At 38.4% G+C, this 25,227-nt stretch overlaps 1 protein-coding gene across 2 annotated transcripts in view; it reads left to right on the top strand.

Annotated features, from left to right (window-relative positions):
• The window catches only part of COL21A1 (collagen type XXI alpha 1 chain), a 92,026-nt gene that overhangs the window by 53,241 nt on the left and 13,558 nt on the right, over window positions 1–25,227 (top strand). For both annotated transcript variants that reach the window (XM_075145246.1, XM_075145247.1), the window contains 5 exons: window positions 6,756–6,800; window positions 7,153–7,206; window positions 16,145–16,198; window positions 17,496–17,549; window positions 18,065–18,136. In XM_075145246.1, the coding sequence (XP_075001347.1) occupies window positions 6,756–6,800; window positions 7,153–7,206; window positions 16,145–16,198; window positions 17,496–17,549; window positions 18,065–18,136 (279 nt within the window). The remainder of the gene's footprint in view (window positions 1–6,755; window positions 6,801–7,152; window positions 7,207–16,144; window positions 16,199–17,495; window positions 17,550–18,064; window positions 18,137–25,227) is intronic.

The following is a 25,227-nucleotide window of genomic DNA, read 5'->3' as shown; positions in this document are numbered from 1 at the left end:
GACAGATTAGGTGTTGGTTTGCACAGTCTGTAAGGCTGGTGCCTGGCATGGCAGGCAGAGTGAGGGCATCACGGTGTCACCTGCAGGGCTGGGGCCTCGGGTTTTGTCTGGCCACCTTTGGGTCCACAAAGATTTGACAAGTCTGATACTCACAATATTTTGAAGGGTATTTACAAGAAACAGTGACACCAATTTCAACCTGTTACAGGATATACACAGTTTTCATTTTCTATTAGTATTGCCAGCTTTCAAATTACAGTTTTCCAAAGTCTGTGTTGTGGCAATGCAACAGGGGTCACTGTGTTCCACATTTAATATATGTGTGTTTTATTTTTAATAATTGATTTCCGAAAAAAAGTGTTTGCAAACTATAACTGCAAAGATCTTGGTAATGCGTTTTACTTTCCTGCATTTGATTTAATGCTGCTGTGCTAGTCTGGTGGATGCTCATTATGTCTGTGGGAATGCTTCTTTGTATTTAGCCCATTTTTCTTTGTCATCAGTTCCAACTACTCAGTAGTAGCAGATGCAGCTTCATTGAATTTCTTTTACATATATTTTGCTACTTTCCCCAGTAGAAAGTTTCATCCGTTATCCAAATTGGGTTTGTGTCTTTCATTCTATTAGGATTAGCAAAGATCTGCTGTAATCTTTTAAAAAGTATCTTGACTGTTGTACATTTATCCAAATTATGGCTTGACTTGTACTTTTTTATGTACCTCCAGTAAATCTCTCATGTATCATCAAGTATGCTTTTTCAAGTAAGGATCACTAATGCATAAACAGTCATATTTTTCAGGTGTTTAAAGGGATCATGGGAACATCTGAGTAGACAGATATCTTTTGTGAATCTTGTTCTATTGCTGTAATTCATGTAATGTCATTTAGTGTCTTCCCAGCATCAGAATTGCAGATTTTTCAGAGTGGAAGGAGCCATTTGATTGAAGCATAATTCAGAGAACTCATATACACTAGAAAAAAACATCTTTTTATCAGTAGTCATGACTTTTATCTGTTTTAAACCTTATCCTTCAGCTGACCCTTATTAATAGTTGAAGAAAGAGTAGGGTCAAAATTAGCACCATTCTGGCAATCTTCTTAAAAAGCCTATGGACTTTTTAAGGCTGAAACTCTGATTACAGTTTCTCAGTGCCTAGCTGGGAATCTTTTGTGAGGCTTGTGTCACTGTCTGAATTACGAATCATTATTAGGGATACAGTTTGAATTTTTGTTGTGTAAGTGGGCAACAGCCTAGGATGTGACCATCTTTTAACAAAAGTTGCTAAATGTTACTCAGTGGATCCATTTTTAAAAATGAGTATAATTTAAACAAGGTAGAGTCACAGCAAAATAACCTCACTGACCATCCTCATTAAAAAAAAAAAAAAGAAAGCAGATACTATGTTAAGCCATAAAATAAACCATAATATTTACCAATATGCAACAATAGTAGTAGAGAAGCTGGTAGATTTTTTTCCCCTAAATAATAACCTCTGAAATAAAGGGTCTATGCTTACCTTACATTTTACCTCTTTTTCATTTTTTCAGAAGGTCTCACTGTTTAAACAGGAAATATTGTTTTATCATAACTTTAAAAATCATGATCATTTTTAATAGAGAAAAATGATACTATTTCAGGTATTTTTGTCTTGATGTTGAAGGAAGAATGGATAGTTTGAAAAACTGTTCCATAGTGATTTGTCCTAGACAGTATTTATCAAATGTTTGACACATTACAAAATAAGTCCAGATGTACTGTATTCAGTGAGGAGCCTGTTTAAAGCAGTATGTTGAAAGAGTACGGTTTTGTATACCTACCCTAAGAAAATAAGATAATAATAAGATAATTATACTAATGTTCTCTCCATCTTCTTGGGGAATTGGCTGCAAAACTGTTTGCTCATACCAGAGACGCTTTTGGAAATATTCTGTAATTTTGCATCTTCCAGAGATAGAATTTTATGATAATGGATATATTATCTGTAGTCTAGAAACTCCTACTTTCCACACTAGGGCTATCAGCCAGTACTGAAGAATGAAGTCCTACCAGGCACTGAAGAGATGGGGAGTATTAAAGACAGGAGCAGAAAATAAAGAATAGAATAGGCTAATAATTATTCATTTTAGGACTAAACCAGTTTTTGTTTTGTTTTGTTTTGTTCTGGAAAAAGTTTTTATGCATGGCTTCTTTTACTGTTCGCAAGCATCTAGTTAATCATGAGGGAGATACAAATAATCCATAATACTAGCTAGAAAAAGTGGGAAAAATATTTTAAGAAATGCAGCTTGTGGCTTAACTAAAAATGCTTACACCTAGTTGATCTGTATACAAGGCCTCAGGCAATTTATTTAATGGATTTTTTGTGGGGCTGCATGGAAAAAAATCCAGCTGTTTAATATAATCCAAAACAAAAATAGACGCTTCATGATTAACGAAAGCTACAAGAAAGATTTTCCAGGGATTGTGAAACCATGTTCCTTTTACAGTTAAATCCATTACATCTGCCAGGTATTATCAAAGAATGGAAGATTTATTTAAATTGCTAAAACTGGATAAAATAGAATATTTATACAGAATTGATTAAGTGTAATCATTGAAGCTCATCATCACAGTAGAAACAAATTCATGCTTTTGGGTGTTCCATAGTCCCAACTTTGGGGGCTGCAGCTGAGGAAGACTGCATCAGGGGATTTAGTTGCATACCTAGATGAACTTCCTTCTGTGATGAAGCTGTGAGACCCATGGCTAAGCATTGCTATTTCTTGCAGGTGGAGCATACCCATAGCTCCTTTTACCTTTGGATATCCTCATTTACACTTATATATGTCTTGTGATTCCTAGCCAATGTGAAGACTTTGTCAGAAGTTTTTGCTATCTGAGCCTATAGAGACCTGTCACACCAGGCATATATAAACAAGCAAAGAAAAGGAAAAAAAAGAGATAATTTTTGCTCCAGAGAATGAGACATCAAGGTGTGTGGGATTTGGTTGCTTAGGCATTGGCACCGAGAGCCATTTGAGATGTATGAAGGCAACTGCAACATCTGTCATGTGCGACACAGTTCTTGGAGCAGACTGACATCTTTTTCAAAGGGTAGATCAGCTATCCCACAGCCCCTTCAGTGACACCAGAGACGATTTCAGTTACCTACATGGCATTCAAGTGTCACTTTAGGTCCTGGGGGTATCCTGCAAAGCTTCCCCAGGTCTGTAACAAGAGCTTAGGAAGCTGACAGGCTTCTAGGTACACATAGGTAACACGGGGTGGAAGATAAATGATTAAACAGGCAAAGAAGGCTGAATAAAGGGTAAAGACAGCAGTGTCTCAACAAATAAAAAATCTTGGTTAGCTGCCAGGCTGACGCATGATCACATTAGTTTTTAGGCACAAACTCAGCAGTGTGTGATAAAACTGCAGTTGAGAATCTTTAGAATAGACATGTTTTTAAACCAAGGAATTAGGTTTACTAGGCTATCTTGCTGGCTTTAAATTTCATGTGATTATAGCACTTGCTGATTAAGGCTAAAATAATGAATAATATTACAGGCTTTTAAGGGGTGGGAAGACTTCCCATTTAAGGGAAAATTTCAGAGAAAGGAGGAAGGCATTTGAATGAGATGAAGGTAATTGAGAAAGTCAGATTGATGATGCTGAAAGAGCTGAGGCAGTGGTAAGACTTGCAATAAACTTGATTTTTAAATATGAAGAAACACTGAATAAACCTTACATGAAATTTGATGTAAAAGAAGAAGGGGAACAAATTAACTGATTCAGAAGTGTAAGATGGTCCAACTCATGTAAGGACAGAAATCACTAAAGCACAGTAGATGCTTTGAGTTTTAGCTATTCTGACTAGAAATTTAATGCTATGTTTTATTGATATTATAACTGCACATATGATAAATATAAACCATTTAAAATAAGTTTTCTGGAAAGACAAAGAAAAGAAAATCTAGAATCACAATCCCTTTTTCTTATTTCATATGAACAAAATGTTGCTTGATAGCTTTGCAAAGGACATCCCCAAAGGCAATTTTTTTCCGTAGGCCAGTGAATCATGAATTATTCCATTGCATTGATTCTGTTACTCTCAGTGGGTGGCAGTTTTCCCATTTGTAGTAGTTCCAAACATTGTGTTTCCCTTAGTGGCAGAAAAATTGCATGATGAATCTGTTTCATATTAAGTTTTGATTAAACACAGGCATTTGTGATAAATTTAGTTACAATATACTCTTCATAAAAATTACATTTTTATCTTACAAATGGAGTAAAACTAGTTGCTTTGCCTCATGCTTTGAAGTAAGAATACATTTTTTGATAATTAGAGTAAGGTTTCTTTGATAGTTTAGTTAGTGTTGTGTCACCCTATTAAACATAAATTCCTATTAAAAGTGCCTTATTACTTATGGCGGACAAAAAAATGCTCAGATTCTGAGCATTTGTACTGCATGTGAAGTCTCTGTTTAGGAACAAGACACATTTCCAAAGCTTGGTTTGGCTTTTGACCTAGAAGTTAGGGAAGAAACTCAGGATATCTAAATTACTTTTTAACCTTGTCTTTTGGGAAAGTGCAAATAATTCTAATTGGCATAATCAGAGATTATCCATGTAAAAGGAAGTAATAGATTGGGAATAATTAATGAGAAGGAAACCAAATTTAATTTTTTAGGCATCCTGGAGCTGATCCTACAGAAATTAGTCTTTGTAACTGCTGAACCATGGAAGCTATACAGAAAAGTAACTCTCATGGGAAAAACTCATTCTTTATGACCAAATTAGCCACTTCATTCTCCTTCTTTTGTGCCAACTGACATGTGGAGAATAACCGAAAATCTCCACTCCACGTACTCTGGGATCACTCACATTAGCATAAGTGATAGATTCATTCTTAGCTGAGTGAATGTCAATGAGCCGTAAGAGAATTTTAAGGGTCTGGACCAGCTCCCACTGAAATAAGAGCCTAAGTTCCGTGTACTTCAGTAGTGCAGTCAATCAGAAGAAAAAAAAGGAGAAAAAAAAAAAGGAAATACGACTTAGTTTTACAATTGTTCTTGTTTGAGTTTTATCCTTCTTCGCCATTGATATAAAGGTAAAGTTAAAAGTCTTGTGTCAGCAATTTCTTTTAGCCAAGAAAGTTCAACACAGCTCAGCGGGACGTTGTGTTTCTTCTTTTAGGCATGCTTATATAATGGTAAATCATTTGCTGTGTTGGATAAGTATGTGGAACTGTCTTTGGTCAGCCCTGCAAACAGCGTAGAAATGTAACCATGGAAAGCTTTGGTACGTCCTTGCACTATGAGAAGGTTGCTGCCCTAGTGAGAGGTTTTTTCAGCATATATGAAATTCTGTTTTATATTCCAGGTACAGATATTTATAGTTTAGTTTTACATTTTACAGCTACAGAAATTAGCTCTTAAATAATTATACTGGGAACTCATGGACGGCTCTAGAAGTTCCTAAATGTAGTGATAAATATGCCCTATTTCCCATCTCTTTTTTTGTGCAAAAGATCTAAGATGGTTTTGGACAAAAGTTTAGCAAGAAGACTTATGTTACACAATGTGAACAGAAGTCTTAGAACGAGGCGTTGTTTTCCAGTTCTTTTTATTATATCTTTGATCTCTTCTTTTAATGATAGGCACATTGGAATTTTGATGACCTGTAAAATGCTCAGGATGTCATAGTTAACTCATATGCCATTGACCAATGAACTGTTTCTGCCTGATGGGGTCATTATTAACTAGAAGCTGGGTGTAAACTGCAAAACAATGGAGCTATCTTTTCCAAGCCAGTTTTGCACAGATGTAAGCCATATGGAAACTATCAGGTTATTCCTGGTTGTTACATTCATGTTTTTTTTTTTTCCCACAGAATGCATTTGTTTTGGTGGTGTCTCCAACAGTCCTCTTGTTTTCACTGCAGCATATTAATTTCAATATTAGATTAAAATGTAAAGTCCGTAAGCCAAATTCTTGCTGCAGATTAATGATGGTACAAGTAAGAACAGTGTCTATCCAATAAATCTGAATAGTTTAAAAAAAAATCTATTTTTTGATGAAATAGATTACCTGAATGTAGACTACAGTTTTAAGCATATATGGAATTTTGTTTTAAAACTGAATTATATTCAATTAAGTGATCACTATAAGAAAACTGTGAGATATACTGTAGCGCTAAATAAGCAATGATGCTAAGGAAATGAGAGAGATCTTCAAGTATTTATGGAGGTGGAAGCTAGCATACATCAAATATAATTACAGCTGTTTCTTGGGTTCTGTTACAATCACTGTGTTTTAGATAGGAAAATAGGATTTTTCATTCTCATGGTCCTATTGACCAGACCTTTTGCTGGAAGAAGATATGCTCTATCTCATGTGAGAAATCTTATGGATAATGAAAAGTGGTTTCTTTCCCCTTGTCAGTCAAGGTTTTCAGTAAAGCATTGCAGCCCTTGGTAGGTAACCGGGAGCATCTGAGCTTGCCCAGTGGCAGACATGGACTCCTGGCAGGAAAGCACTGGGGAGCGACTGAACATTAGTGTTTCATTGTATCCCCAGATAAAATAGTTTGCATGTTTCCAGCTGAAGCTCTTTTCTCCTATGTGTTTTTTTAATTTTCTATTTCCTGACCATATTTTGAACCCCAATCATATGGCAAATGTTAAATTTATGAGGACATGGAGCAGGGGGTGTTATATATTATTTTCTGGAGAAACTATTCCATATATTTAAAAGGTTTTCTTTTTCCCCCTCAGGGAATTCCTGGAATCCCTGGAAATCAAGGAGCAAAAGGACAAAAGGTATTATTAATAGTTCAAAACACAGTTAAAACCTGTGCATATATGTACCCATTCAAAAGTAAGGGTTCAGTCTGTGCTGAGAGTTTTCATAGTGGGGATTTAGGACATCAAATCATGCTGCAAATGAATGGAGACATGCTTCAAATTCTTTGTGGCATGTTTGAAATCTCTCATTAGGTTTTATTTCTACTATTTCAGAAGGAATGAATAATTTAAAAGTACCAAAGTTAATGTCATAATACTTTGAGAAATAATCATAATCAAATAAATATGCATAATTCATGAATATTTGACAAATTTGTTAACTATACATACATTAATCACAAAGCTCTTCTCTATGTAAAAAATATAGGGTGAAATTGGACCACCGGGTCAACCAGGAGCAAAAGGGTCACCAGGGGATACTGTAAGTTTGCAAAATGGTGTTATTATGAACAAATTCTTACGCTGTCATTCTCTAATTGTAATAAACAAACAAGAAATGGCAAATATAGTAGCAACCTAACATTTTCAGGTTGGCAAATATGATCAGACTAAGTCTAATCTCTGAATTCCCCCCAAAATATTATACACCCACTTTTCTTTTTAAAATTGATTTCCTGACTGCACATTTGATAAACAAATCCAGCAAACACATTAGTCTGAACTTACTCTCTGAATTAATTAACTTTGAAAGTACTCAAATCAATTTATTATGAAAGTTAAGAGCGACTTAAATACTATCATAGTGTACAATGGATTTCTGAAGATGAATTTCAGGATGCTTTTGTGATAGTGCTCTTTTGACAAAGACTGGGAGAATAGCTGAGATCACTCAATTCCCGAAATGCTTAAAGAGAGATTTTAATTTTGGAATGTAGGAAATGGAAAACAATTCATTCTTTTTAGACAGTCCAGCTTACCACATCTTTGTTACTGTCTGTATAGGGTGATTTCTGTGTTCTTTATAATCCTTTAGAAATCACAGTAGTAAAATAATTGTTCTGAAAATTGGTGCAAGTATACGTAGACTTTAAAAAATGGAAATTTTAAAGGCAAAAGGGACAGCTGCCTAAAACTGGTTAGAGATCTTTCATTAATTACTAGGAACTTCATCATTGGTTGAACATATGCTGCCTTAAAAAATAATTATCTTTTCTGTTGAAAAGTTCAGCAACGTTTACATGGTTCCATTATTAATCATCCTCACATGTCTTTTTGTCATTTTTGTTTCGTGTTTGAGATATTTTATCTTTGCTGACTAAAATGCTTCTGACTTTCCTGAGAGATACATGGCTTAGCATCATAAGCAAGCTTTTTACTCTGACTTTTTATTTAGTTAAAGAACCTATGTTTCACCCTATATTCGACCTCAAGCAGATCAACATAGACTATTACTACTAGAATGAAATAAATACTGTAAAGAATCAAGTACAGAATTAAGACTCATGCTATTATCTCTATGAACAATAGGGCACTAAATGACTTAAATGTTTTAACCTTCTAAGAAATTTGTTGTTTATTCTTAGTATATATAGCCATATGGTAGAGATTTTATGCAGTTGTATTCAGAATTAGTAACACTTGTCAGGGAAAAAATTACATAACACTTCTTGATTTGTAGCTAACTGGCATATTCAAATGTTTTAATGTGTGACAACAATGGGAAGAAGATCACTTGTTTTTTTCTTTCCTTGTTGCCTCATCTTGAGATTCACTGTATGCTGTGCATGTAATGGACTTGTCCATGCCCGGTCCAAATAGAAGATACAACTTCAGTTTCTCAGGAAGCCAAGAAAGCAGTTCAGTGAAAATATTTAATTGGGAAATTTCAGCATTTTTGTAGTGTTACTACTGGGATAAATATGATTATATGGGAAACTGTAAGATACTCCTTAATTTCTTTAGCTTGGAAAATGCATTTGAAGATAAATAATCACCAAGTACAACTCTGTTTGCGATTTTGATTTTGATAACAATAGTGATCAGTTTTCTAATATCTGAACCGAGAAGAAGTATCAGATTCTTATAAATGCTTTGATAGCATTGCTTTGATAAATAAGAGACTAACAAATGAACACTTTTTACAAAAATTAATCTCAGAGCAGTAATTCTTTTGCTAATTAATTCTGTCTGAAATGGAAGAGTAAAAGGAAGTAGTAAAGGAAATTATCTGGACAAAGGTGAAGGATTTAAATAGCAGCAAGAAGGAAATGCTCTGGATAGAGCTTAAGAAAAACCATTAGAAATAAGCAGATGGCATTCATGAAATGGAAGAAGAGACTGAGAAGCTTAGAAGGTGACATCTGCATTGTAGGTACAAATGGCACTGACCATTTTATTCCTAAATAGGGAAGCTATGCCTAGAAGTCGCAATATTCCTTCTATGAGCAGCAGAAGACAAGGTTATAGCAAATGTAAGTTTTTAGCCCAGCAGCATCTTTGAAGTGTGGAAATTGTGGATGAAAGCTGTGAACTCTTCTCTCTGCTGTCCTTGCCGTTACCTTATACCTCTTGATATTTTGGCAACAGGTGACAGAACATTGCTATAGATTCTTGGATTTTGGTGATTGTTAACAGATTGTATTGTTCAGTTTCATAACTTGTCTGTCTCTCAATTTATCTACCCCATCTCTTTTCAAGGTCTTTCACTAGGAAAATGCTTAATCGGTAGCGAACTTCCTGTTGACATCCAGCTGCCAGACTGGATTTCATCCATTTCAAAAGACAAAAGGGTTTCAGATGCCGCTTTGTAGTGTTAAAAGTAGAAGAAAGGGAGAAGGCTCATTCTGAACCTAAAGAAAGCCATACTTACATTTGCGAAGTCAAATACAGGATAGTCAGTGACTCTCTGAAAAGGGTTTGATATTCATTTCTCAGTCATCAGGATGCCTACTGTCACACTGCTAAGGCCATCTTACTGTCAGTATCTACCTTTCATTGCAGGACAGGAATAATCTTTTCAGGGACCTTTCTTTTCTGCTGTCAGTGACTCCAATGGTGTTTACCCGTGTTGTTGTGGTAGCTGGTGCCTCATTTTGGTGGGTGTAAGGAACCTTGAAGAAAGAGGATGCCAAGGATCTCAGTGTGGACCTTTTGATCCTCTGTTTTCTTGCTGAATCTCTCTAAAATCCTAGTTAAGGTTACCATCCTCTAAAGTGCATAAGGGCAGACCTGATATTAAAATTATTTGGGGCTTACATCCTGCTGCATCATTCCTCATTCTAAAGAGAATCCTTGTTTGGATGGACACATACATCTTGGTACATGCAGTCTTGCATAACTATGTGTTGCTGCATGCCAAATTAACCATCTGAGGATGAAGGTAACTACTAGCCTAAGGGTCATTTGCATGGAATATTCCTCAGGGTATCGCAGTTCTCTGTCCAGATTGTTACTGGTGCATGTTTCCCTCCTAAGACAGAAACGGTACCCAAAACCAGGAGTCTTCTTTCCTCCAGAGGAAAAAGAAAATACACATTGACGTATTGGAATTCAGAGCTTTAGGAGAAGTTTGTTTATGGGAAGCGCAGGTTAAGGGCTCACTATAAGCAAATAGTAACTGAAAACATGATTGTTTCCATCCCCAAGCAAAGTAATGAAAGGGTTTTTCTTCTTTTCTGGGAAGATACTGCAATTGTTTTGTCAGATATGCGAGTCACATATGAGTCTTGAACATGATGTCAGACATTCTCATTCACTTTAGAATATTGAATCAGGAGTGGGAAATTTGCTCTAGATGTCATTTTAATGAATGGGCTTTTCCAAAATTTTGTCTCCTTTGCTTTCAACTGCAAGTATACTCTGCTTTCCTATAGAGTTCTAACACTTTTGGAGTTGAAGTTACAGAGGGAGATAATGCTTTATGCCTTTTCCATGGCTGTCTAAGGATCACCAAAAGACAAAGTCAGATGCGCTTTACTAGATTTTGCCTACATCTGGCCAGCTAAGACAGTTTTGTTTTGTGGTTTTTCTGAGCTTGGCGTTAAGGAGTCCCATGCTTTTCTCACACCCAGAAAACCTGACAATAAAGGATTTAGAGAAGACTATATGCTCCAGTTACAACACATATGATGAATGGCTCTTTATTTCTAGAAAGAGCCTGTTCTTTTGCAATTACTCCTGGGAATAAGAGCAAAATATGCCTACCTGGCTAAATGGAGCATGTACTTGGCCTAAGGCTTATCTGAGTCCTCTCTATACTTGCTATTTTTGATTATATCTTAGTGTTGAAGTTTTGATTATGTGCATCAGTTCAGTTAAAGTCCTTTCAGTATCTGTAACTCCTGCTGCCCTCTCCCTAAAAGCATGTCTGTATTTTTTTTTTTGCCCCAAATTCCTTGGGATTTTGTCAGTTTATATAGAATCATAGAATCATTAAGGTTGGAAAAGACCTCTAAGATCATCGAGTCCAACCGTCAACACAACACCACCATGCCCATTAAACCATGTCCCTAAGTGCCTCATCTGCACGTCTTTTAAATACTTCCAGGGATGGTGACTCAACCACTTCCCTGGGCAGCCTGTTCCAATGTTTGACCACTCTTTCAGTAAAGAAATTTTTCCTAATGTCCAATCTAAACCTCCCTTGGCGCAACTTGAGGCCATTTCCTCTCATCCTATCGCTGGTTACTTGGGAGAAGAGACCAACACCCACCTCGCTACAACCTCCTTCCAGGTAATTGTAGAGCGTGATGAGGCCTCCCCTCAGCCTCCTCTTCTCCAGGCTAAACAGTCCCAGTTCCCTCAGCCGCTCCTCATAAGACTTGTGGTCCAAACCCTTCACCAGTTTCATTGTCCTTCTCTGGACACGCTCCAGCACCTCCATGTCCTTCTTGTAGTGAGGGGCCCAAAACTGAACACAGGATTCGAGGTGCGGCTTCAACAGTGCCGAGTACAGGGGCACGATCACCTCCCTGCTCCTGCTGGCCACACTATTTCTGATACAGGCTGGGATGCCATTGGCCTTCTTGGCCACCTGGGCACACTGCCGGCTCATGTTCAGCCGGCTGTCAGTCAGCACCCCCAGGTCCTTTTCCTCTGGGCAGCTTTCCAGCCACTCTTCCCCAAGCCTGTAGCATTGCATGGGGTTGTTGTGACCCAAGTGCAGGACCCGGCACTTGGCCTTGTTGAACCTCATACAGTTGGCCTCAGCCCATCGATTCAGCCTGTCCAGATCCCTCTGCAGAGCCTTCCTACCCTCGAGCAGATCAACACTCCTGTGCAACTTGGTGTTGTCTGCAAAGTTTGCAAAATCCAAAAAAAGGATTATTTGGTTGATTATTTGGTGAGAAGGTCTTTGATTTAACAGAATGTTATGTCCATTGTGGGAAGACTTCTTGTTTTTCACTGGCCATTTGTTCTCTATTCTGTGAAGATTGCCTTTTCTCTCCAGTCAGAAGGTGGATGAACTTCAGATGCTTAAGGCTGAATAGTATTCTAACTTTATTTTTCAGAGAGAATATATCTTTAGACCCCTCCCAAGTTTCTATTTTATCTTGCGTCTGAATTGCACTTAAATCAGGTGCTGAACTTCATTTGTAATCAGTCAGGTTGTTCAGACTTCCAAAAGGAGGAATTATCACACACCCTATAAGTCAAGGCTTGCTGCGTGTCTGTCCCGTAATGTATGTCTATCTTATCACAAGAAAACTTCACCATTTCTGAGGTGGTCTTTTGTTTTCAATTGTGCATTTGTCAGAATGATGCTGAGATCATTGACTCCACAAAGGACTCTTAAATATTTACTGTATGATGCTCTGATTGTTCTGAGTATTGCTTAGTCATGTGGAATCCAAATGGATATGTGGACTATCACTTGAAGAAGCCAAGGAGGTTATTAAACTGTAAATAGACTTCTCAAAGTTATACAGTCCACAAATCTCATCTTCTTTCCTATTTCTTTTCTTAATTTTTTGCTTTGTTTTATTGGTTTTCATCAAAGAAAATTCAGAAGAACTAAGGGTGTGGTTTGTGCTTTCTCCTATACCTCTGTAGATAATACAGACAAAGGAGGGAGCCCTGAACTTGCTCTCTGAATGATGCTAGCTTTAAAAAAACTTGACTCTGGTTTCCAGATAAAAAAGATTATATATAGGCATATGAATGTCTATAAATGTATTGAAGAGCTCACCTCTTTTTCCATGCTCGCAGTTCCTTAATAAAATATATGATCAATTAAAACCAATACAGTCCTGGCTGGAGAGAAAGATTGAAACCAGTTTTGGGTTTTACAAATTCTGGGCTACTCTGTCACCCAATACATTCAGAATTTCCTGCACAATATACAGCTACCCTGCATCCACCCAGCAGCTCTTCCTTTCGTGACTCTACCACAGGCATGACCAATACATTACAGCTGTCAGAAGCCCTTTTGTATAAAGTGAGTACACCGGTTAATTTTCTTTTCATGAACTTAAAGGACTTTTTCAGCCATGTAAAGATCTTCTCTGGAAAGAATAAATTTCCTTGAGAACCAGTTATTGCAGTTGTTCAGATCACATTTGGAAGAAACATTGCCTGAACTGGAAGTTCAGATGTCCCTACTCCTAGTTAACACACGCACATTTGTTCTCTCACCTGTGCCTCTAATCATTTTTATTGCCTATCTCTGGAAATTTTTTCTCCACTTCTTTCTGACAAAGCTGAACAAAATGCTGGAGGGAAGCTTGAATCAACAGCTATAATAAAGCCTTGTGGGATTCCAAAGTGTGCGTATTTATTCAAGTAACTCACCTACCATGTTTTCTTCAAATTTTATTTAGATAAATAGCATCTGGTTCTTGATACACTTGAAAATAATTTGTTCATGTTTCCTGTCAACTCATTTAATCTATCTTTTGTCACCTGATAAAACAAGTAGGAAATTGATACATGGAATATTTCAATGCATTATATGGCATTAGGGAATTTCAACCAGAAAAGACAGTGGGATTTTCCTTGTATTAGTCACACTGAATATGTTTGTTCCAGAAAAAACAGATGGAAAGCTTGTGGATGGTCTAATAATACCTTGGGAAAATTCTTTAGTAACAAGTTCTTCTTCAGTAATAAGTATCCTTATTACATTGCCAACATCAGTAATTTATTAATCTATCTGCCACATAAATAGTGACAGCTCTGGAAAATGAGGGGGTAATGCTACATTTTATGTTCTTGAATTGTTCTTTATTTTTATTCGGAATGTGCTCTTCTCTTAATTTTACATGCCATAGTTTTCAGATTATGTGCTCAAGCTTTTCCTATATTGAATCTGAAAGTTTTCGTCTTGCAGCTTACTGATTTCATGTAGTTGTCTTCCTGCAATTTTTTAAATGAAATACGTTAAATATGGCTTGGTAATTAAAGTGCAAGAAAGGAAGTCAGGACAACTGGGTTTTATTTCTCCCTTTCCTGCAGATGTATGCCTGACCTTTAGTTATGCTAAACGTATTTTCTGATTTGCCTTCTCTAGTATGTGTTTGCAGATCAGTGTGGATATATACACATATCTGATTTAAAAAAACCCAACCAGCTATTCTGTACACATAGTATTTCCAGTTTGTATAAGATAAAATGAATGAGGGACATTTGTGATGAACATTTAACCACTTCTGTAATCCAAGGACTGGTGGACATAAACTAGAAGTGATCTAGTGTGGAGTTGGTAGGGGGTAGGCTCTCAACAGCGTGTTACCTGACTTGAAACGCAGGGCGACATTGAGGTGGCAACGTGAAAGGGGCCAGAAATCCCCTAGTCACATTTCTCATCCCTTCCAGCTATTCCTTCCCAAACTTGTGCTTGCTTTTCTCTACCAATTAACGTGCTAGTAGTGAGCACAAAACAGGAATCTGAGGAGAAGAAAATAATAATTTCACAGCGTTTTTTGGAAAAGGAAGGTAGCCTTCAAGGAATGCAAAAAATACCACACGATGAAGAGAGCTGTATTTCAGAAGTGAAGTCGTCAATAGATAACATGAAATTTGATTTTAAAAAGTCAAATTGAATTAAGCCTTACAGTGAAATTAAAATTGATAAAATCTTATTTTGCTATGTAAATAAAAACAGAAAAAGTGAAGAAGCAGGCCTGATGTGCAAGTGAATTAAGACAGTCTTAATATAATAAGGTTAGGTTCCAAAACCAAATTAATATTTTCTTCTGCTTGCTGTAACAAAGCTGATGCTGAACATAGGCCATAAGCAAATGGTTAATGGGAATACACTGTCTTTTAGGTTATGCATGGAAGCAGACTTCAGAAACTTTCACTCCATTTAGAGAGGAATTGGTAATTTCTATTCCAAAATTATGAAAGAAATGGCATAGGGTATAATAAAGCTTTATTTACCAAATAATAGATTATGATAGATTAACTGCATCATCTTTGATAAGATGACTGATTTTCTATGTAAGTAAGAACAAGCAGATCTAATCTTCAAAGTTTAGGAAAGTGTTGGAAATTATTTGATGTATGATATTATTAGTTATTTTAGAGAAATTGAAGTTTAATAGAAGAATTTTCATGTGCAATTGACTGAATGGGAAAAGTCTGAGACTGAGGAAAATTGGCAGTAAAGTTACTCAAGTTTTAGTCTTGTGATTGATACCATTTTTTGGTGTTCACAGCTCTGTGTCTGTGGCCTGTAAAGCAAGTTACTTTTTTTGTTGATAGAAAGTTTTGGTGATTAGTACTTTCTTACAACACAGCAGGAAAGAAACCTGAGTTAATCTGTGCTGCCTCAGTTAACAGTAAAGCATAGGTGAAATACCAGAAAATTGATGAAATGCTGAAAACCCTGGCTACAAAGAATTACAAATATTCTGAATTTTCTCTTGTATTTGCAAAAATAAAGCCATCCTTTTAGTTTTAGCAATGAAAGTTAATAATTTTTTGGCAAAACTGAGTTACAATCTGTGTAACAAATTACTGTAGACATACATTTATTTTTGATCACATGTAGCTCTTGAAGGAGGTCTGAGATAATGTCATTAAACTGAATAATTCCTAACATTTAGTACTAAATGGAAGGTGATTGTTTTTATCTATATGAAAGCAAAGATTAAATAACAAGAACACGTTTAGTTGTCTTTGAGTTGCAGAATTTTTTCTCTCAGGAGTATGTCATGACAACGCTGTGGTTTTTCCTGAATGTTTTTTTCCATTTCACAGTAGCCCTGCCTTAGGCCATAGAAGGTCTAAATAATCCACTGTGCTGTATCAGAGCTACAGCCTGTATAGTAATATGGTGAAAGACATTATATTTCCTGTCCTATTTATTTCACTATAGAAATATACTACTACTATTACTAATACTAATACACTGTACTGAAGCCATTGTTCCTCTAGCTTGTTACAGAAATGTCTCTGCATTTTTCAATAATAAATAGGGTTTGATGGGACCAGAAGGCTCATTTGGTCTACCTGGAGCTCCTGGGCCTAAGGTAAGTGTTTGTGTTAATTTGCTTGTGACTTTGATAAATGACTGCTTTATAGATGACAAAACACCAGGATTTCGCAGCTAATTTTTTGGTATATTGAATATTGGCGAGTAGCTATATGATTTTCCCTATATTACCTTATGTGATAGTTCAGTCTCAAGAGAGCTTAATATAGCTCAGTAAATGGTGCCTGTTATCCCACGAGGTTTGGAACAATTATGCAGAAATGGTCATGAGACTTTGTTTCAGCTTTGCAGTCCTGGAAAATGTTCTGCAATGCTGGGAGCCAGATAATTCTTAGTATACATCAGAACTTTCTGCCCATGTTACATTTATTTATATTTTAATTGTGTTAAATAACCTACATGCTGCTTTTTCCACCCAAGGAGCCAAATTTATTTCAGATGTAACTTTATTGATTGCACTGCAGCTACAGCAAGAATTAATTTGACCCATGCTCTCAGAAACTAAAATAGATACTGTAAATCCAGATCGGTTAGTGTAACCTTTTAATTTAATCCAAGATGAGTTTTGGCTAGTAAGCACTGAATTGTATGTCCTAGAGAACATTTAGGAATATAGAATCCATTTCCTGAACTTTGTATTTACATTTAGCTCCATTTCCACCCATACAGTATTTTATGTCCAAAAGTACATATGTATTTATTTAAAATTGTATACTGAAGGTAACATTTTTTAAAGTGGTCAGTGTTTGCTATGGTCAAGAAGGTTGAATACTTATGAAATTATTAAAATTAATTAGCTTTATTTTCATTTGTGAAAAATGCTTTTGTTTTGTGTATTTATCTCTCATTCAGATTATAGGGTGATTCTTACAGAATCATTCTTCTTACAGAGGAGCATCATGAATTAATAATTCTTACATTTTAATGAAAATCCTCGTGCTAATTCCATAGGCTACAGTAAAACCCAAAACCTAAATAAATATTTTGCCTCAGATAGGTCCGAGGATTTTCAGAGTTTTATTAAATAAGATGGTGGAAATTTGAAGTCAGTATGCACAAACATGGTATGATTGGGCAAGGGAAATTAGGCAGGTGGGGAAGGGACAGGTGAGCAGAGGCTGGCAGGTCACATTTTGTCATCAGTATCTCATCTTTCCTGAGAGAAAGTTGAAACTTCAAGTTTCCTGTAAGGGAGCAGAACTTCAGCCTTTCAGTCACCAGCTGTTCCCATTTTTAAGAGCCAGTTTCCCAGCAGTGTCTGTTTATGTTTGCTATTCATTCACATACGACAAAACATACTGATGTATCAGCCACACTCTTATATTATTAAATAGGGTGATAAAGGCGAACCTGGAACACAGGGAAAACCAGGATCATCAGGAGCCAAGGTAAGTATGAATCTGGAAGTATTCTAGTTAAAGGAGGGATTGATTTACTTTTCCATGATTTACTGATTTTCCATGATCTTCCATGACTAGTTACAAGGCAGTTTGTTTCAAAATAAAACAGTAGTTAGCATAAAATCCACTTGATGGCTTATTCTTACTGATTTTATACTAGACTTTAGGCAATGCAAGTCAGCTGTTCATGAAGTTCAAACCTGCAAACATTGCCATTACTTCAGGTAGTTTTATTTGTGTAATTTTGAAAAATCAACATGAACTGTATTAAAAGGCAATTAAAAAAGATAGATACTGGAAAACTAAAGTTAAGAATTAGGAGACCCTTTTGTGGCTTCTCTATATTCAACATCCCTTCACAAATTCTCCAGACATTTGAATCATCCTCAGTTATAAAATTTCAAAATATCACAGCCAAAGCATGTCATGTGACCTTGAGAAAACATGCAACATACGTTTTTACACACAGGACGTCACTGACACAGAGCTATTGTATTATTCAGGGAGAACTAGGATTACCAGGTGCTCCAGGTGAACCAGGCTACCCAGGCATTCCTGGTACCCAGGGTATAAAGGTAAGTATTTTTTTCAGTTTTACATTAATTACAACTTTTATTGGAAGTGCTTTTCTTATAAGTGATCATTATTAAATGAAATCCTTTTTCTAAATACATCATTATTATTAGAGAATAGTTGGTATATTTCAGAAGGCCCATTCTTTAGAAAAACAATCGTTTTTCATAGGGAGAAGAGAATGGCCAAAATGGAGAAACTGTTAACATAAAATGCTACGGCATAGGTATTAATGAAATTTCCGTTATGAATTATGGTACATAATGGTATGACCCATGATTCTATATTTACTTAGTCTTATATCTTATAGCAAGTGCTACATCTATAAAGTCTATTACACAAAGTCTTTTGTGGAGCTCCCATAAGAAGTGGAGCAATTAACCCTAGGCAGCTGGGACAGGTTCAGCTCAGTTAGCCTTAGCCATTAAGAGTTATCTATCTGATCTAACCAAGCTGTCCGGGTTCTCTCCATATTTAGCTGAGAGAGTCTGAGCTCCCTGGGGAGTCATTAATTTACATCTCTAAGCCTTTCTTTGACTGTAGCTGAAACCTAGACAATTAGCTAAATTAAATGTTGAAATTTTAGTTAGGTTAGATGGATCCTACTTCTACTGTACAGGTTGAAAATTATTTATTCTTTTCAGACAAGAACCTATGTTTATTCCTCTTGCATACTGAGTTCTCATAAAGATCATGTCTTCAAGGATCTCACTGTCCTGGTTTTGGCTGGGATAGAGTTAATTTTCTTCCTAGTAGCTGGTATAGTGCTGTGTTTTGGATTTGATATGAGAATGATGTTGATAACACACTGATGTTTTAGTTGTTGCTAAGTAGTGTTTACGCTAGTCAAGGACTTTTCAGCTTCTCATGCCCTGCCAGTGAGAAGCTGTGAGGGGGCACAGCCAAGACAGCTGACCCAAACTGGCCACAAGGATATTCCATACCATGTGACATCACGCTCAGTATGTAAACCGGGGGGAGTTGGCCGGGGGGTGGCGACTGCTGCTTGGGAACTGGCTGGGCATCGATCAATGGCTGGTGAGCAATTGCATTGTGCATCACTTGTTATGTATATTCTTTTATCATTATTATTATTATTTTCCCTTCCTTTTCTGTCCTATTAAACTGTCTTTATCTCAACCCACGAATTTTACTTTTTTTTTCCCAATTCGCTTCCCTCATCCCACTTTGGGGCGGGGAGCAGGCGAATGGCTGTGTGGTGTTTAGCTGCCTGCCAGATTAAACCACAACAGTCCTTTTGGTGCCCAACATGGGGCATAAAGGGTTGAGATAACGGCAGATCTGACCAGAGCGTGTTAAGGCAAATTTGTTATAAGCGTTCATTATATTGGCTTAATAGTCACTGGTCACTATGTTGATTTATTTGCTCTCAAAGTTGTCGTGCTTGCTGTCAAAGTTGTGTTATGTAATACCTCACTTGCAGTATATGTTCCCTGTTGTGCTGTTTATCACCTCTGAGAGCTGGATCAAGGTTATCATTTTGCTGCACTGTGTAACACTGGTTTATGATATGATAAAATCATTGGTCATGAGATTAATATGATATTTTACTCGGCATTGCCATCATCTCCATACTTCGGGAGCCACCTCTCGGAAACTATTAATAATTACACCCTTTACCTTTTCTCCTCGGAGAACCAATCTGTGGGGGAGACAGGGGGACACTTTCCCTCACTCCTTCACCTTCCCTTTCTCCTTCAGGCTAGTTACAGCAGCTCTTGAGAATTTTGAATATCCTTGGGATGTTCAAGCCAGCATGTACCTATTGCTATGTCTCCTGAATGTAGTTCAGATCTTGTTTAGGGTTTAACAACTATTTAAGAATACCATCCAGAGATCTACCCCCACGACAGGCACTGTGGCTACTCCAACCCCGGCGACAGGCACTGTGGCTATTCCAACCCCCGCGACAGGTACTGCAGCTACTTAAACCCCGGCAACAGGCGCTGTGGCTGAACCAGAGAACCAACCCATGCTGGTATCAGTCACCCCTATACACAAGAAGAAATACACAGGAAAATCAGCTCGTTTAGTAAGGGATGAAGATGAACCAGGGCCATCATGACAACAGGAGGAGGAAGAGGCAGAACCCATAAACGAGATGGTAACCACCTGATCCCTATCTCTGAGTGAGCTGTGCGATATGTGAAAAGATTTCAGTAGTCGTCCAGGAGAGCACATTGTCACCTGGCTGCTCTGATGCTGGGATAATGGGGCCAGTAGCCTGGAATTAGAGGGTATGGAAGCCAAGCAGCTGGGATCCCTTTGTAGGGAAGGGGGCATTGACAAAGCAATTGTAAAAGGGGCATAAGTCAGCCTCTGGAGGTGACTCCTGTCAGGCGTGAAGGAAAGGTATCTCTTCAAGGAAGATGTTATATGTCACTCAAGCAAGTGGGCCACATGGAGAGAGCTATCCAGTACCTGAGGGAATTAGCTGTCCTGGAGATGATTTATGATGACCTGAACAACGAGCAGTTATCCAAAGATCCAGATAAAGTCAAGTGCACATGACCCATGTGGCGCCGTACAAGTTTGTACGGAGCGCACCATCGTTGCATGCAAACTCATGGGCAGTAATAACCTGGAAAGATGGAGAGGAACAAAAGGTGGATGAATTGGCTGGCCAACTCCGGCAATATGAAGAATTACTTCTTCCTCCCTATGGGCCTGTGTCTTTGCTGTGGAAAAACGATCTCAGCAGATCCAGCAACTCAAAGAGGATATGTCCTATTCCCCACCTGTATGGACCAGTATCTCAGCCATTAGGAGTAAACATTCCTCTGCTCAAGAGAGAGGATATAGAAGGTACACATCCCGGGGCACCCTGTGGTTTTACCTGCGTGACCACGGAGAGGACATGAGGAAGTGGGGTGGAAAATCTACTCGACCCTAGAGGCACGGGTACGTGAGTTGCAAGGAAAAACAACTACAAAAGGGGGTTCTTCCAGGAAAATTGCTGCTTCAGTTTCCAGTGAGCAGTTCCCCAGACAGAGTAGAAGACCTGACTTTACTTCTGATCTTAATAAAGGGACTTTTGATTTGCATTTACAAGAAGTGAGTAACGAATATGATGACCAGGACTAGAGGGGCCCTGCCTCCAGCCAGGTGGAGGAAAGGGACAACCGGGTTTACTGGACTGTGTGGATTCGATGGCCTGGCACATCAGACCCACAGGAGTATAAGACTCTCACAGACACCGGTGCACAGTGTACCCTGATGCCATCAAACTATAAAGGGGCAGAACCCATCTGTATTTCTGGAGCAACAGGGGGATCCCAAGAGTTAACTGTATTGGAGGCCGAAGTGAGCCTGACCGGGAATGAGTGGCAGAAGCACCCCATTGTGAATGGCCCAGAGGCTCCGTGCATCCTTGGCATAGACTACCTCAGGAGAGGGTATTTCAAGGACCCAAAAGGGTTCCGGTGGGCTTTTGGTATAGCTGCCCTGGAGACAAAGGAAATTAAACAGCTGTCCACCTTGCCTGGTCTCTCAGAGGACCCTTCTGTTGTGGGGTTGCTGAGGGTCGAGGAACAACAGGTTGCCACCACAACAGTGCACCTCGGCAATACTGCACCAACCGAGACTCCGTGATCCCCATCCATGAGCTGATTCGTCGACTGGAGAGCCAAGGAGTGATCAGCAAGACTCGCTCACCCTTCAACAGTCCCATATGGCCAGTGCGAAAGTCTAATGGGGAGTGGAGACTAACAGTAGACTACTGTGGCCTGAACGAAGTCACGCTGCCGTTGAGTGCTGCTGTTGCCAGACATGCTAGAACTCCAATATGAACTGGAGTCAAAGGCAGCCAAGTGGTACGCCACAACTGACATCGCTAATGCATTCTCAATCCTGCAGAGTGCAGGCCACAGTTTGCTTTCACTTGGAGGGGCGTCCAGTACACCTGGAACCGACTGCCCCAGGGGTGGAAACACAGCCCTACCATTTGCCATGGACTGATCCACACTGCACTGCAACAGGGTGAAGCTCTGGAACAATAAATTGATGACATCATCGTATGGGGCAATGCAGCAGAAGAGTTTTTGAGAAAGGGAAGAAAATAGTCCAAATCCTTCTGAAGGACAGTTTTACCATATGCCATAAACTAAAGTAAGGTCAAGGGACTTGCACAGGAGATCGAGTTTTTAGGAAAAAAATGGCAAGATGGACGTCGTCAGATCCCAATGGATGTGATCAATAAAATAACAGCCATGTCTCCACCAACTAGCAAAAGGGAAACACAAGCTTTCTTAGACATTGTGGGCTTTTGGAGAATGCATATTCCAGATTACAGCCTGATTGTAAGCCCTCTCTATCAAGTGACCAGGAAGAAGAATGGTTTCAAATGGGGCCCTGAGCAACGACAAGCCTTTGAACAAATTAAACAGGAGACAGTTCAGGCAGTAGCCCTTGGGCCAGTCCAGGCAGGACAAGATGTGAAGAATGTGCTCTACACCTCAGCCGGGGAGAATGGCCCTACCTGGAGCCTCTGGCAGAAAGCACCAAGGGAGACTTGAGGTCAACCCTTAGGGTTCTGGAGTCGGGGATACAGAGGATCCGAGGCCCGCTACACTCCAACTGAGAAGGAGATATTGGCAGCATAGGAAGGGATTCGAGCTGCTTCGGAAGTGGTTGGTACTGAAGCACAGCTCCTCCTGGCACCCCGACTGCCGGTGCTGGGCTGGATGTTCAAAGGGAGGGTCCCCTCCACACATCATGCAACCGATGCTACGTGGAGTAAGTGGGTCGCACTGATCACACAACGGGCCCGAATAGGAAACCCCAGTCGCCCAGGAATCTTGGAGGTGATCACGAACTGGCCAGAAGGCAAAGATTTCGGAATATCCCCAGAGGAGGAGGTGACGCGTGCTGAAGAGGCCCCACTGTATAACAAACTACCAGAAAACGAGAAGCAATATGCCCTGTTCACTGATGGGTCCTGTCGCCTTGTGGGAAAGCATCGGAGATGGAAAGCTGCGGTATGGAGTCCTATACGCCAAGTTGCAGAAACTGCTGAAGGAGAAGGTGAATCGAGCCAGTTTGCAGAGGTGAAAGCCATCCAGCTGGCCTTGGACATTGCTGAACGAGAAAAATGGCCAGTACTTTATCTCTATACTGACTCATGGATGGTGGCAAATGCCCTGTGGGGGTGGTTGCAGCAGTGGAAGCAGAACAACTGGCAGCGCAGAGGTAAACCCATCTGGGCTGCCGCATTGCAGCAAGATACTGCTGCCCGGGTAGAGAACCTGGTTGTAAAAGTACGTTACGTAGATGCTCAGTACCTGAGTCAGGCTGCTAAAGAACACCAAAACAACCAGCAGGTGGACCAGGCTGCTAAGATTGAAGTGGCTCAGGTGGATCTGGACTGGCAACATAAGGGTGAATTATTTATAGCTCAGTGGGCCCATGATGCCTCAGGCCATCAAAGAAGAGGTGCAACAGATACAGATGGGCTCGTGATCGAGGGGTGGACTTGACCATGGACACTATTGCACAGGTTATCCATGAATGTGAAACATGCGCTGCAATCAAGCAAGCCAAGCGAATAAAGCCTCTTTGGTATGGAGGACAATGGTTGAAATATAAATATGGGGAGGCCTGGCAGATTGATTATATCACGCTCCCACAAACCCACCACAGCAAGCGCTATGTGCTCACCATGGTGGGAGCATCTCTTGGTGCAGCCTTACATCTATCAAACACTGCTATAGGTGTGGTTATGCTGAAATTCTTCATTGCTGAAGAACTGTTTTGTGAACACGTTGTAAAATTTCATATTGATATTTGACTTAACTGGATAGTCATCCTTATTTTTGAAGTGTAGGTATGTAGGATTTTCTGACAATTACATGTCTTTAAGGAGTCCCAGGTTGAAAAGATTATAGGCAATGTTGTTCTTTGGCATGTTTTGAAATTCAAGCACACAGCTTTTTGCATAACTTAAAGCTGTAATTAACATTACATTAAATGCTTTCCTAGAGATTTTGTTCTACAAGATGACAGGATTCTACTAAAAATCTCCTGTGTGGTTGAAACCTCTCAGTTTTGTCTCAGCCAATACTGCAGAACTTTTTGTTTGACTGGAAGCTGGAAAGCCCCTAGAATATCTCTTGTTTTAAAATACTGACTTATTTTTATCTTACTATAACTCACAGAACTCTCTGGAGTGTGAAATGAGTCTCTTGAGGAAAAATCAGCTATGCTTTGTCTATAGAATGGGATTTAAGAACCTGAAAATTAAAAGTAATTGAAAATCATTGATCTTCATGCTGTGTGGATAACTACAAAGAACTTAAAACGGAGTTGTGTTTTCTAGATGATGTTTTTTCAGGATGGCACCCTTCTTCTGTGTAATTTAACCAAGAAACAGAGAAGGACCAAGAATTTATACTTTACATATGCTCTTAGGCAAATTTATGTGAAGGAAACACGACATGTTTTTTTGAAACAGCTGGAGAAAAAATATTCTCTGTAATCTCAATAACATGATTTGAGGAGAGTTTCAGGGTTGAACACCTGTCAGCTCTCATCGTTTGAAAGTGGTTGAAGTCAAATTTGTTCCATTGCTGTAAATCAATTAATTCTATTTTAACTGAAGCTCTGACTTGTATCCATTACATTTTTACTCTAAATTGTAACTAAGATTTCTTTATTCTGGACACTTTTAAAGCAATAATATGTGCATCCTGAAAATTAAATGTTTCATTGCTTTGCAAGATAATGAGTATGGCTATTAGTTTCAATATTTTATTGTATTTTTATGGGAAAACATGACAAAAATTTTTTTTTTACAGTGAGTTTCTTAATTGCATATATGAGTATAAAGCTTATTTTAGTGTTATACTTTTCTTTGGAGCAATATAAGTGATCTGATGTCATAGAACAAATATACTTGTTTCCTTAGGATATAGTTTATTATAACTAAGAAGCTTTACCTGCAACTATTCAAACTAGATATTTATTCAAACAACAAGTTGTTGAGGCTAAAAATGTTGCTATATTTGCTATCAGCCCAAATTTACTACTTAGATGTAAATTTTAAATTTAAAAATTTAATATAATTTTAAATTAATTA

Source organism: Calonectris borealis, chromosome 3 (assembly GCF_964195595.1).
Source record: "Calonectris borealis chromosome 3, bCalBor7.hap1.2, whole genome shotgun sequence".
In the NCBI taxonomy this organism is placed as follows: Eukaryota; Metazoa; Chordata; class Aves; order Procellariiformes; family Procellariidae; genus Calonectris; species Calonectris borealis.
The sequence above is the reverse complement of the archived record's forward strand: the minus strand, read 5'-3'. Positions and strand labels throughout refer to the sequence as shown.